Raw genomic sequence first — 15,723 nt, forward strand, 5'->3', positions numbered from 1 at the left:
GGGCCATTTTAGGTGTGACACAGAGGAGAAAGCAGGCTGCTTTATGTAACCAAATAACTTTGTATCAGCCCAGCCATTGTAGAACTGTGACTGTAATATATGTATAAACCAGGAGCTGCTAGAGATGTTTGTTAAATCTTAAAGTTCAGTGTTACATTATCCACCTCTAGATCATACGTTACAGGGGCAAACCTAAGTATTGCCACATCAGGAATAATGCCATGCTGGAATCAAGGCTGCAGAGGCAAATCTATTCATGTTATTTTCTAGTGCCTAACATTGCAAAAAAAGTATTGATCTGAAACAAGTACATTACAACCGTGAAGAATTGCAAAGACAAATGTCAAAAGAATGTACAGCATGCTCATTTAACTCTACAATAACTTCCCCAAATTCCTTACAAGGATTTCAAATTCCTTTCTCATCAAACTCTAACTTTCAAAACCAAAGTAAATATCTCTTTCTATTTCAGTTTTTACAATGCATGTTTATCACAAAAAATTAGCTATTTTCAATTCCTGCTTCCTTCCTCATAATTTATGGGCATTTCATATTCCTGCTCCTGGAAAACATGACTAAATATCTAGCCAAAGCAAGACCAACCTGATTCAAAGAAAACAGGATGGATTTCCAGGGACTCTCTGCACATGCCCCATAACAAGGGCTTAGGAGCTGCAGAAACACTGCAGGAAATGGATCCCACACTGTCTCTTTACATTTAGCAAGACAAGTATCTTCTGTAAAAGTAACCTCAATGTGTTTCTGCACTGCAGCTAGTAGCTGATGTAAGCTGTAAGGATGCCAAGGACGGAAGACTGAATATTGAGGTCAATGCCAGGGGGTGCAGATCAACTGAATTATTCTGTCATGGTTGGTGTTAGCTTCTTTAGAATGCTTTTAAAAACTGCCTCTTTGACAAAGCTTTTGATTACCACAGAAGATGAGACCTATGAGCAGAAGTAGGCCATTCAGCCCTTCAAGTCTGCTCTGTCATTCAATGAGACCATGGCTAACCCAATATTCCTCAACTCCACTTTCTTGCCTATCCCTTACTGATTAAAGCTCTGCCTATTGCAACCTTGAATATATTTAACAACCCAGTCTTGACAGTCCTCTGTTTTAAATATGCTCTCTGCTCCTAGAGTCTCCCTCAAGAGGAATCAACCTATCTTGTCAAAGTCCGCTAAGAATCTTACATGTTTGAATAAGGTCGCCTCTCATTCTTCTAAACTCCAATGAGCACAGGCCCAACCTATCCAACTTTACCCATCTGGTATCAGCCTCATGAACTTCCCCTGGATTGTTTCCAATGCCAGTGTAATCTTTCTTCAGATAAGGGATGCAAAAATTTGCTCTCAATATTCTGGCTATAGTTTGATGTGTGCCTTGTATAATTTTAGGAAATCCTCCCCAATTTTATATTCCATTCCCTTTGAAATAAAGGCCAAACCTGTCATTTATTATGTCTTTTCAAAAACTCCTTACTCAGGACCCTTCCTCAGGTCACCGGACCCGAAACGTTAACTCTGCTTTCTCCTCCATAGATGCTGCCAGACCTGCTGAGCTTTTCCAGCAACTTTGTTTTTGTTCCTGATTTACAGCATTCGCAGTTCTTTTAGTTTTTATATTATCTCCTTACATATTTTAAAAATATATTTTACTAAATTTTAAGAATATCATGTTTTATTCCATGATATCCCAATGAAGTAGGAACAGACACATTACTATTCCAATGGTATTATATAAATGTAAGTTATTGTTGCTACTGCAACTGCACCCATCCAACTGAGCATTGAGTCTGTCAAAGCAATCCTAAGTTGAGCTTTCTGAATGGTAAATACACCTGTGAGTCAGACATAAAGTATTCCATTTCAGAGCATAAAGGTTTTGTTCTGTTTTTGTAGCCACGGTGATGTGGCTGGTCCAATGATACCACTTATCAATGGCAAACTACAAAGATATTGGGCATCAACACTCAAAGTGCCATTGAAAGCAGGGAGATTACTGGTGAAGGTAATCAGAATCCTGAACTTAGATGGCACAAATATCACCTGCTTTTGTTAGCCCATGCCTGAGTGTAGTCCAAATTGTGTTGTAAGTCAACATTAACAGAGGAGTTGAGAATGAATCTGAACACTATAAAACTATTTGAAACATTGGAGCCTTATGCTGGAATGAGGTTAGTTGATGAAACTGCTGGTCAAATTGAAGCCATTTTATTGAAGAATTACATAAAAATATACGAAAAAGGAGCAGGAGAAGGCCACTTATCCCCTCAAACCTGCTCCAACATTCCATAAGATCATGGTTGATCTGATAACACCACATTCCCACTTGCCTCTGACAATCTTTCACCCCCGCTGTCTTATCGAGAATCTATCTAACTCTGCATTAAAAAAGTATTCAAAGACTCTGCTTTGCTATCTTTTGAAGAACAGAGTTCGAAGTAATCCGCTGTGAAAAAGATATTTCTTATCTCCGTCTTAAATGAGAGGCCGCTTATTTTTAAAACAGCAGTCGCTGTTTCTACATTCTCTCACAAAAGGAAACATCCTCTTCACATCTGCCCTATCTCCTGTCAAGATCCTTCAAGTTACCTCTTATTCTCGAGTAGATTGGTATCTGGGGTTGTGGATGCTGTGGTTGGTTGGCTCACCGAGCTGGTTCATTAGATTGCAGACGTTTCATTACCCTGCTGGGTGACATCATCAGTGTAGCCTCCAATGAAGCGTTATTGTATTTACCCGCTTGGTACTTAAACTCTGGGGTCTGTTGGAGTTGACTAACTCATTTCTGGTTTCTCTTTGCAGTGGTATGTAGGTAGGGTCTAATTCTATGTGTTTATTGATGGCCTTTTTGGTGGAGAACCAGGCCTCTAGGAATTCCCTGGTTTGTCTCTGTTCAGCTTGTTCTAGGATCCTGACGTTGTTCCAGTTGAACCTGTGGCCCTCCCTGGATGTATGTATGGAGACGAGTGAGCATTGGTCGAGTCTTTGTGTTGCTAGTTGGTGTTTGTGTAGTCGCGTAGCAAGTTTTCTTCCTGTCTGTCCAATGTAATATTTGTTGCAGTCCTTGCATGGAATCTTGTTTACTACATTGGTTCTGTCCCCAGTGGGTAAAGGGTCTTTGGTTCTTGTTAGCAGTTAGCGTGTAGATCCTATATACACAGCATTGCAAAGAAAAACTGGAAATGAGGTAATCAACTCCAACAGATCCCAGAGTTTTAATAGCCAACGGGAAAATACAACAGTGCTTCATTGGAATTTGCACTGATGATGTTACCCAGCAGCAAGCAAACCAACCACAGTTACATCTTAGATAACAAAGTGTGAAGCTGGATGAACACAGCAGGCCAAGTAGCATCTCAGGAGCAGCTTTGGTGCTCCTGAGATGCTGTTTGACCTGCTGTGTTCATCCAGCTTCACACTTTGTTATCTTGGATTCTCCAGCATCTGCAGTTCCCATTGTCTCTGACACAGTTACATCTTATTCTCCTGAACTCCAGCAGTTACAAGCCTAACTTGTCCTCATAAGATCACTTGCTCATTCCAGGTATTAGTCCAGTAAATCTCTTGTAACCTGCCTCAAGTGTATTTCCATGCTTCCTTAAATAAGGAGTTCAATACTATACACGGCAATCCAGATGTGGACTTATCAAACCCCTCTATAACTGATGAATAACTTTCCTACTTCTGAATTCAATTCCCCTCACATTAAATGATAACATTCTAATAGCATTACTAATTTCTTGGCTATTTACAGGAAGTCAGGAGGCAGGGTTAGAGGTTATCATCTAAAACTCAAACCACTTCCCTTTGAGCTACCCTATGGCTAAAGCTGCTGGAGGATTATTTTTCGTTGAACCCAATGGGCCTCAGTTACATTATCACTCCTTGATGCCACGCTTGTTCCACTACCTTGACTTTGAGGGCTAACCTATCCTAATTGGTTTTGGACTTTCCAAATGGAGCATAGTGAGCAGATTTTTAATGAGTAGGCTTCACTTGATAGACCATTATTGTAAATGTATTATCTGTATTATTCTAACAGGATTTCCAGGCGTTTTTCCACATCATCAGCATCATGGTCATGGTGCAATAGTTTGCTGAGGAGAGCAGCCAGTATTAACACATTTGATTTTTTGATATATGGCCAGAATGTTTCAAAGATCTTAAGTTTTCACTTTGGTAATACATTCAGTTACATTTCTGAACTGGTATATCATTAGCACACTGATATTGAGGACCCTGAGAGGAAGCTGATCAGGATCTTCTGCTCAGCATTTTGAGTTGAAGGTGTTTGCAAACATCTCTTTGAGGGCGCTACTGAGAGCCAACTCCTTCTGTGTCTTGACACCAAAAATTATATTCCCCCTACACATAACCCCCACTCCATAGATCCCCATCAACGCCCAAAAATGATTTAGCTGTGATCTGTGTTGTTCCACAATCCTGGGACTCCACTGGGTACTCTTCCTTCAGCCTTCCAGTGGTGCTGATGAGTTCAAGGTACCAACTTCTGACTGCTTGGCAGCTACTTTAGTGGAAAATATGTCCATCCTCAAGATTTTGAACCCAGGCCAAGACCCACTAGTCACCATGTCACTGCTTTATTGGCTTATGGTTCTGCAGCCTTCTCAAAAGGCAGCTGTGTGAGTCTCTTGCAGGAGATAGAGGAGACTCACAACTCCTCAAAAAGATTTCATCCTGCGTTGCTAGTCAAATTTTAGTCATATTTTCTCAAATGATGAGATGGTACAAGTTGGGTCACTTAAACATCATAGAATTGAATCTATTCAATTGAAAGAGAAAAATCTTCAGAGCACACTGAAAGCAAACATTTACTTACTGTATGGTAAGATATAATAAACAGTCAAGTCAAAGAGGCATATTACTCGGTTAACCACATCCAATGAAACTGGCTATTGCTTTTGTTTAAAAATAAAACATCTGTTCATCTGGTAATGAATGCCTTGCTGCCTCAGAATCATGGCAATAAAACAAAAGTACCAGCACAAACTATTTCTACCTATTTCTACAAATTAGAAAATCTGAGGAACAAAATGCTTTTCTTTTCCCCATAATCAAGTGCATTTTTTAACTATTTCAATGGCTCAGACACAGGAAAGTGAGTTCGGCCAATTATCTTCTGGCATGTCGGTTTCATATCATCCATATTAACAGCGATTTATTGAGAAATGGAGGATGGAATCCCTGAATCGATCTGTTTGTTCATCATATACGTCTGCTCAGACTAAAAAGGAACAATTGCATTGCTATCAATGATGTGAAATAAATAAATAAGCTGTGAGGACATCCATCCCGCCCAACCAGCTCCTCCACCACAATCGAGGTAAATATGGGACAATGATCATCAAACACCAGTGGAAAGGACAATTATTATTTGTTTGTATTGGTGGAGTACACATCAATACTGGTGCATACCTTTCATGCAACTCATTTATTAAACTTACACAACTAAATCAAAGTTGCACGTAGTTCTGTTTATTCAAACTCTTAAACTCAGTATAGTAAAACTACCTCCAATTTTATCAAAAAACTCTTAAATTGGAGTAAAAATAATACATTAAGCTCTTTAATTTTAACTTATAAATGCCTACCGTTCAAAAAGAATTGCTTTCATTTGGCAACTTGCACATACCTTCAAGATTGTTTCATTTTGCTCTTCTTTTGGATAAATAAACATATTCTTCCACAGCTTATCAGCCTTCACTTTGCTGAATTGCTCTGTTAAACAAATGCACGTCAAACTGCAGAAAAAACAGCCATCATGCATTAAAAAATGTATAAACAGCAATGAAAATGAATAAACAAAATAATCCCTTAACCATAGAGATGTATCATATTTAATAACTTCCTTTCAGCACCATGTAATCAGAATGCAGGAATTCAAGCAGTTGGAGTCAATCGTATCATTCATTAAAAATAAAGGGTGCTTGTATATTATGTGCCTGCTTCTACAACAAAAATTAAAATCTGTTGCATGTTCCAATTGCTTTGCCTTCCTGTTTTCAAATGCAATTATCCACTGCTACAAGGATCCTTTCACAATGTTTTATCAGCTCCCTAATAACTGTAACCACTCTTTGTTGATTGACAGTGCATGATTCAGCAATCCAGTTGCTCATTGTGACTTCTAAGCTTGATCAGGAGTAATGTAATTTAATACAACATTTTTTGCACAAGTAAGAATGCTGCTTGACTATCCCATTCAGGTTTCTCCTTGTGAAAGTATTTTCAGTGTTAAAGTATTATCATCAACTCAGAATCAATGGGATGGATCAGCTCTCCATTTGTTGCCAAAGAAACCAAGAAATTGGGCACTGGACAGCACATATTTCTCTGTTCAAAGTTGACAGAACATGATGGAAATGAAAAAGAAAAATTACAACAATGCATAAATGTGTCTTATTCATTAAGACATTACTTCTTGCAATCTTTAACAAAGAACTTTCAATTACAAATTAGTCATGGATGAAATAGAAAACTCACTCTTTCTGGTTAAAAAGAAAAACTCGTTCCACTCATATGAATGAATCATTAAACTTCCATTGGTAGAGCTTATATTTTACAGAAAATTCTGGGCTTTTTTTCCATATTTCACACACTAAAATGGCCTAGTATCCTGCAAGGTCCCACATGAGAATTGTTTTCATAACTTCTGTTTTTGAATAATGGACAATATAATTGTGAAATGAGGCCATCCTTATTTCAGACCCTCAACATCATCATGAAACAACAGCAATAACTAAAGCTTGCATTTATAAAATGCCTTTAAGAATGAAAAAAAAGACACCACAAGGACCTTGACAGAAACATAACGAAAAATAATGGCAAAGCAAAAAAGCAGTGATTACTGGCCTAAATTTGAATCAAAGGAAAATAAACAGATGGGGAGTTGTGGGAGTTTCTGCTTGAATTTCCAGCCCATGTGTAACTAAGCAGCTGGTCCACAATGTTGGTGTAAAATGAGAGGACATCTACAGAGAGCCAAAGACAGAGGAAATGCTATTTGAGAATGGGCTGCAGAGTTGAAATAGGCTACAGTTAGAGAGAGGTGAACACATGAATTAATTTGAAGATTTGGGCAGTAATTTTAACGTTGAAGCAATTGGGAACAAGAGGTGAACATCATTTAGCAAGGACAGAGATGATAGGTGAATGGAACTTGTGGGAAAGGATGCAAAAAAGGATAGTGACTAAAGTGCAAATTATGGAGTGTGATGGTAGATTGACAAAGATCTTTGAAGTAATCAAAATTCATTGAAAACATTGGCAACAGATTGACCAAGGTGCAGAGCGAGATGTATGGCTATTGAGAGTAATCCAAGACATTCTGTTCCAGTTCAGATTAAGAACAATCTGTTTTAGCCTAGGAGATCCAGCAGTGAATGGAACAGAGATTTTGTTTCTGCTGAGCATCAAAGATGAGGTGTCTAAAGTTTATCTAATGAAATTAAACCACATTCAAGACTCATCAGTGAACAAGCAATATGGCAAGACAAAATCCTTGAAGCAGAGAGACAGGGAGAGATGAATTTTATATACATGTTCTTTTAACAAGCTACTGGAAATCATGATATTGCTACTAATTAAAAATTAAAAATAAACAAAAATTGAAATACTGAATAGATGTTTAAAAGGTTTAAAATTAGTAAGCAACTAGCTAAGCTAACCGGATTTGTTTTCGCATGAAATTCAAAATGATCAAACTTTCCAAGAGAGAAACCTAACACAACATAACAATGACCATTTAATTGTTCCACACATGCTTTGTCTGTTCCACACATATAAATCATCTTTTGTTCCTGCCCCTCAAATTCACATGCAATGTGTTTGTTTTAGTTGAATCCACATGAAAAAAATATGAAGTTTACACCATCTTGCCTCAAGATGATTCTCCACAGTACTTTGCTGTGGGTTTTTATGCTAGGAAACAGAATATTTTCCTCTTCGTGCCATGTGAGGGTACTAAACATGCTCAGGAATTGTATCTGCATGCCTCAAGTAACACAGTTTCTCAACTTTGCTCTGAAAATAAAGCAGCAAGCACTGTACAATGTTAAAGCTTTCCTTCTCAACATTATTCACAAGCAAAAAATTTGCATGTAATGATTATTTCAGAGGCAAAGATGTAGAGTTTAAGATTATAAACAACTGTCAGTGTCAAAAGCTTGTCTTGGCTTTCTAGCATGTACCATGGTAGCTAGGCTTAACAGCTAGTCATCATGTCTCAGGGTTCCTACATGGTCATTATCCAGGCTTGTGGAATGTTTCCATCATACTTTGTCTGTTCTGGAAACTCATTACACAGCTCACTCCCTCTTTCCTATGGTTTGGATATGTTGGCTGATATGTTTCTGAAACGACAACTCATCCTTGCATGATGTGTTGAAAATAACATTGGTGTTGATTGTAATTACTACTAGATGCTCTGTGGCTTTGTTTGTGGTAAGTCAGAGAATTTATTGCTCTTTAGGCATGTTTAATAGAAGATAACAGTTGGGTTACCAGTTCACAGACAGAAATAATCAAATTGCATTTTAAGTAGATGGTATTTTGTGAACTTTACTGTTGGTTTCCAACACTCCTTTTTTTTCTGTAAAAACTGCTATGGTTTCTTCACCATATTTCCTTTACATTTTTGATATAATTTTTGTTTGTTAACTTAAAAACAAGCAAGGCACTGCGAAATAATCCTTTGATTTGGTCCTTTGGTGAGGGCAATTGATGTCTGGAAAATTTAGTAAAAAAACAATGCAATGTGAAGGGTGACACACTAATGATTTTCTGGTACTTGTCAGGAGTGGGCAGGGAGACAGAGCAAGGTCTGGCAACAATGAATACAGAAATACTGGGAACTGCCAATGCTGGAGAATCTGAGATAACATGGTGTCGAGCTGGATAAAGACAGCAGGCCAAGCAGCATCAGAAGAGTACGAAAGCTGACATTCCAGGTCTGGACCATTCTTCAGAAATGGGGGAGGGGAAGGGGATTCTGAAATAAATAGAGAAGGAGGGAGGCGGATGGAAGATGGATAGAAGAGCAGTTAGGTGGAGAGGAGACAGACAGGTCAAAGAGGTGGGGATAGAGCCAGTAAAGGTGAGTGTAGGTGGGGAGTTAGGGTGGGGATAGGTCAGTCCAGGGAGGGCAGACAGGTCAAGGTGGTGAGATGAGGCTGGTACGTAGGAGATGAGGGTGGGGCTTGAGGTGGGAGGAGGCAATAGGTGGGAGCAAGAGCAGGTTAGGGAGGCAGGGGCAAGCTGGGCTGGCTTTGGGATATGTTAGGGGGGGGCAGATTTTGAGGATTGTGAAGTCCACATTGATATCATTGGGCTGCAGGGTTCCCAAATGAAATGTGAGTTGCTGTTCTTGCAACCATCGGATGGCATCGTTGTGGCACTGCAGGAGGCCCAGGATGGACATGTCATCCAAGGAGTGGGAGGGGGAGTTGAAATGGTTCGCGACCTAGAGGTGTAATTGTTTGTCACGAACCGAGTGTAATTGCTCCACAAAGAGGTCCCCAAGCCTCCGCCTGGTTTTCCCGATGTAGAGGAGGCCACATTGGGAACAGTGGATACAATATACCACATTAGCAGATGTACAGGTGAACATCTGCTTGATAAAGAAACAAAGAAACCTACAGCACAGGAACAGGCCCTTCGGCCCTCCAAGCCTGCGCCGATCAAGATCCTCTGTCTAACCTGTCATCTATTTTCTAATGGTCTGTGTCCATTTGCTCCCTGCCCATCCATGTACCTGTCCAAATACATCTTAAAAGACGCTAACGTGTCTGCGTCTAACCACCTCTGCTGGCAACGCATTCCAGGCACCCATCACCCTCTGTGTAAAGAACTTTCCACGCATATCTCCCTTAAACTTTCCTCCTCTCACTTTGAACTCATGACCCCTAGTAATTGAGTCCCCCACACTGGGAAAAAGCTTCTTGCTATCCACCCTGTCTATACCCCTCATAATTTTGTAGACCTCAATCAGGTCCCCCCTCAATCTCCGTCTTTCTAATGAAAATAATGCTAATCTATTCAACCTCTCTTCATAGCTAGCACCCTCCATACCAGGCAACATCCTGGTGAACCTCCTCTGCACCCTCTCCAAAGCATCCACATCCTTTTGGTAATGTGGCGACCAGAACTGTACACAGTACTCCAAATGTGGCCAAACCAAAGTCTTATACAACTGCAACATGATCTGCCAACTCTTGTACTCAATACCCTGCCCAATGAAGGAAAGCATGCCATATGCCTTCCTGACCACCCTATTGACCTGCATTGTCACCTTCAGGGAACAATGGATGGACCTTAACACCCAGATCTCTCTGTTCATAATTTTTCCTAGGACTTTTCCATTTACTGTATAGTTCGCCCTTGAATTTGATCTTCCAAAATGCATCACCTCGCATTTGCCCGGATTGAACTCCATCTGCCATTTATCTGCCCAACTCTCCAGTCTATCTATATTCTGCTGTAATTTCTGACAGTCCCCTTCACTATCAGCTACTCCACCAATCTTAGTTTCATCAGCAAACTTGCTGATCAGACCACCTACACCTTCCTCCAGATTATTTACATACATCACAAACAACAGTGGTCCCAGCACAGATCCCTGTGGAACACCACTGGTTACAGGTCTCCAATTTGAGAAACTCCCTTCTACTACTACTCTCTGTCTCCTGTTGCCCAGCCAGTTTTTTATCCATCTAGCTAGCACACCCTGGACCCCATGTGACTTCTCTTTTTCCATCAGCCTGCCATGGGGAACCTTATCAAATGCGGAAGGTCTTCATGGGGCCTGGGATGGGGTTGAGGGAGGAGGTGCGGGGGCAGGTGTAACACTTCCTCTGGTTGCAGGGAAAAGTGCCAGGGGTGGTGGGGCTGGAGGGGAGTGTGGAGTGGACAAGACAGTCACAGAAAGAGTGGTCCCTCTGAAAGGCAGACAAAGGTGGGGAGGGAAAAATATCTTTGGTGGTAGGTTCGGATTGCAGATGGCGGAAGTGTCGGAGGATGATGCGTTGGATCCAGAGGTTGGTGGGCAGGCACGTGAGGATGAGGGGATTCTGTTTTGGTTTTTATTGCGGGAGGGGGTGTGAGTGATGAGTTGCAGGAAATGCAAGAGACACAGTCAAGGGCGCTTTTGACCACTGTGGAGGGGAAGTTGCGGTCCTTGAAAATTTCATTTTGGGTATAGATTTCAGTGTGAAAAACAGAAAACAAGAATATTATTTAAATGATCATATATTGGGAAGTGTGAAAGTACAATAGGATCTGGGTGTCCATTTACACCAGACAATGGAAGTAGACAGGCAGGTGGAGCAAGGAATTAGGAAAGCAAATGGTATGTTGGCCTTCATTACAAGAGATTTTGAGTTGAGAAATTGGGATGATTTACTGCAGCTGCACTAGGGGAGTGCTTTCCTGAAGTATTGTATGTAGATTTTGTCTCCCTGCCTAAGGAAGGATATACTTTCTGTAGAAGTATTGCAGTGGAGATCAAATGGCTGATACGGGGAGTGAGGAAAGGTGGCATGGTGACTCAATTGTTAACACCGCTGCCTCACACCGTCAGGGATGAAGGTAGGATTCCACCCTGGAGTGGCTGTCTGTTTGCACAGTCTCCCTGTACTTGCATGGGTTTCCTCTGGGTGCTCCACTTTCCTCCACAATTCCAAAGATGTGTAGCTCAGGCGGATTGGCCATGGCAAATTGTCTGCAGTGACTAGGGATGCGCAGTTTAAATGGATAAGCCATGGTAAATGTGGGGTTATGGGGATAGGGTAGGGAGGCTGGATATGGGTGGGACAATCTTCAGAGGGTCAGTGAGGACTCGATGGACTGAATGGCCTCTTTCTGCACTTTAGGGATTATATGACTGGATCGGTTTTTGCTGGAGTTTAGAAGGATAAGAGGGGATTTGATGGAAACGTACAAAAGTCCAACAAGGCTGCACAGATGAGATGCAGGGAGGATGCCTTCCCTGTTTGAAGAGTCTAGAGCCAGGGGATACATAGAAAAGTACAGCACGGTACAGGCCCCTCGGCCCACGATGTTATGCCGTGGAATAATCCTAATCCAAAAATAAAATAATCTAAACTAAATTCCCCTCAATTCACTGCTGTCCATGTGGCTGACAATTTAGGACTGTAATAAGGCAAAATTTCTTCACTCAAAGGGGAGTAAACCTATGGAATTCTCTACCACACAAGGTTGTGGAGGTCAAGGCACTGACTACATTCAAGAAAGGGATAGATTTTAGATTTTAAAGGCATCAAAAGGCAAGGGGGGAAGTAGAAAAATGGCATTGAGATATAGGCCAAGATGGTCATATTCAATGACACAGCAGGTTTGAAGGATCAAATGGTTTATGTCTACTCCTAAATTCTATGTTTCTAAGTAAGCATTTGACAGATGGTTTAGAGTTTTTCTGACACAGTGCTAATGTCCCTACCCCTGAATAAGGAGTCCAGGTTCAAGACTTTCTTGTGGTGAAGGTATGTAAAAACATCATTGAACAGGATGATTAAATAATATCAATATCACAGACTGTGTAAGCAAGTTTGAAACATCATATTAATGTACGTAGTTAATTGTTAATAAGCGCACAGGTATATGGCTCAATAGCAGATCTGTGGGAACACCAAAATCTACAAGCCACTCACTGTCCTGACTTACCATTATTTTAGTGTCAGTGTCAGTGGAAAATAATCTTGGAAACCACCTCCCTCACAGCATTGTGTGCCTACTTATACAAAATGGACTAAAGCAGTTCCTTGCAGTGCATATTACATGAGTCACCTTATAGAAAATCACAAATCACAGCATGCTAGCAGCATGTGATCACATAGTGGTAGCAGCGGCACCAAGAACACACCAGGAGATAGAGATAGGAGTGTGTACTAAAAGCTGGTAACAGCAAGCCAGTACCAAAGCTGGTATTCAGGAGAGTACACACCCTGGAAAGTCCATCTACTTGTAGTTCGGAACAGTTAAATTGCTCAGCAACATCCAGTAAGAACCAATCAAAATAATTGTATGGTGAAATGGTCACGGTTCGAATGGAAGTTGATATCAGTGCAGTTGTTTCAGTGATTGTAGAACCAGTCTTTAACAAAATTTGCTCTGGACTCAAACCTTTAAGTTTGTGCAAGACCTCAGCTAGCTTGAGAACCTATCCAAGGGAACGTTTACATATTAAGGGTACAATTTCAGTTCCGGTCTGTTATGAGAAGCAGTTGGTTCAGTTACCACTGATAGTTGTAAAAAGCTCAGACCCAAGCTTAAGGAAGGCAAATTCTTTGAGAAAGATTCACCTGGATTTCTATTAGAAAATGGCTGCATGAGTGAAGTTCTAATTAAATACCCAGAAGGTTTTCAGGAAGGTCTAGGGACTATCAAAGGAGCATGTTGCATGTTGACCAGGAAGTAATTGTGCAAAGTCCTGCCCAGCGCCACTTGCCCTATGGGCAAAAGAAGAGGCAGAAATCAAAGAAAGTCTAGAAAGCGAAGGAATTATCAAACCAGCCCAGTTTTCAGAATGGGCAGCACTGGTTGTACGAATTGTGAAGCCCAAAGGGTCAATTCGACTTTGTGGTGATTTGAAACAAACAGTAAAGAGTAGCCGAGGTCATGCACAAACTTAAGGGTTTGAGTCCAGAGCAAATTTTGTTAAAGCCTGGTTCTACAATGACTGAAACACCTGCACTGATGTCAACTTCCATTAGAACCCTTTTTGAAGCTCGATAAATACCCTATCCCTCACATAGACGATTTATATGCACAGATGATAGGGGGGTGGAGCTGTCTTTTTCAAAGCTGGAGGTGAGCTATATGCATTTTCATTTGCAGTTAAATGAGGATTCCCAGAAATGTGCTACAATTAATACCCATAAGGGTTTGTACCAAAATACCGGACTGCCATTTGGGATATTGCCAGCCTGTGCAAATTTTCAGCGGATAATAGGGAACATTTTACAAGGTCTACCCCAGGTTACCACTTATCTGGATGATGCGCCAATAACAGGAAAGACCAATAAAGAGCACTTAGAGAACTTGGACATAGTCCTTAAATGTTTCTTCCAGGTGGGTGTATGCCTTAGAAGGAAAAACATCAGTTCCAGTCGCACCAAGTGACCTACTTGGGCTAAAAGTCAACAAGACTGGATTACACACATTGTAAGCAAAAGGAAGGGCAATCAAAGTTACCCAGTTCCCACATCTGTACCAGAGCTTAGGTCTTTCCTTGGGCTGGTGAATCATTACAGAAAGTTCACATATAAACCGGGTTGCATCCTTGCACCTTTGCATCGCGTCTTAAAAAAGGATCAGCCTTGGAAATGGTCACGTAGCCAAGCCATAGCTTTCAAGGAAGTTAAGAAACAGCTATCATTTGGCAAACTATGATCCCAGCTGAGATCTGGTATAGACAAGCGATGCTCCCCCATATGGCATCAGGTAAACCTTAGCTCATAGGTGGCTCAATGGCGAGGAATGCCCAATATGTTATGGCTCCAGGTGTTTGGCTAATACAGAGCATAAATATGCCCAGATAGAGAAGGAAGGTTTGGCAGTCACATTTGGAGTCAGGAAGTTCCACCAGTGCCTTTCCAGGCATATATTTGTAAAAATAACTGACCACAAATCCTATCAGTGATAATGGGAACTGCAGATGCTGGAGAATCCAAGATAATGAAATGTGAGGCTGAATGAACACAGCAGGCCCAGCAGCATCTCAGGAGCACAAAAGCTGACGTTTCGGGCCTAGACCCTTCATCAGATGAAGGGTCTAGGCCCGAAACGTCAGCTTTTGTGCTCCTGAGATGCTGCTGGGCCTGCTGTGTTCATCCAGCCTCACATTTCATTATCTTGACCACAAATCCTATCTAGGTGTACTTAAAGAGGACAGGGCAGTGCTGCCCATAGCTTCAGCCTGAGTTTAGCAGTGAGCTTTAATACTATCTGTATACAATTACAATTTGGAAAACCATCCAGGAGACCAAGTAGCATATGTGGATGCACTGAACCACCTCCTGCTGGCGGATACAGAAAGACCCAAATATAGTGCAAGGCAATATATTACTATAGGGAACAACAGCGATTGTCCTGAGCAAAGGTCACTGCCAGATACTGGTTGAACTCCACCAGGGTCATCTAGGGGTTTCCAAAATGAGGATATTGGTGAGAAGTTATGTCTTACGGCCAGGATTGGATGCAGACATAGCTGCATTGATGGGGCTGTGCCCACAGTGCCAACAAGGACATAAATTACCACCAGCAGTTCCTCCACATTCATGAGAATTGCTGTGTAAACCCTGGACACTGTTACACGTAGGCACTGAGGTCTTTTCTGGGCTCAATGTTTTTAGTCACTGTGGATGCCCACTCAAAGTGGCTGGATGTGTGTAGAGTTCATGCATCAAATACAGGAATGATACAAAAACGTCTCGCTTTTTTGCATTACAGACTCCTAGAAGTATTGTTTACAGATAATGGGCCACTGCTTACCAGCAGGGAATTTGAGTATTTCCTGAAGTCAAATAGCATTTGACATATAAGAACAGATTTAATCCATCACCTAATGGGCTGGCAGAAAAGGCTGTCCAAACTTTGAAGGAAGGTTTCAATAGACAGCCTATAGCTATACTAGATACCAAAGTGTCCTAGTTCCTATTTGATTAGGACTGCCCCTCAT

The 15,723-nt window shown here is 41.1% G+C and overlaps 1 protein-coding gene across 1 annotated transcript in view; it reads right to left on the bottom strand.

The window, feature by feature from the left end:
* Positions 1-14,339, bottom strand: part of LOC132209865 (uncharacterized) — a 125,157-nt gene extending 110,818 nt beyond the window's left edge. Inside the window, exons 1-2 of the mRNA XM_059647689.1 lie at positions 14,257-14,339; positions 5,662-5,770 (exon numbers count right to left, since the gene is read on the bottom strand). Coding sequence (XP_059503672.1) covers positions 5,662-5,770; positions 14,257-14,339 — 192 coding nt within the window. The remainder of the gene's footprint in view (positions 1-5,661; positions 5,771-14,256) is intronic.
* Positions 14,340-15,723: the final 1,384 nt, after the last annotated feature.

This window comes from Stegostoma tigrinum, chromosome 8 (genome assembly GCF_030684315.1).
Source record: "Stegostoma tigrinum isolate sSteTig4 chromosome 8, sSteTig4.hap1, whole genome shotgun sequence".
Lineage (NCBI taxonomy): Eukaryota > Metazoa > Chordata > Chondrichthyes > Orectolobiformes > Stegostomatidae > Stegostoma > Stegostoma tigrinum.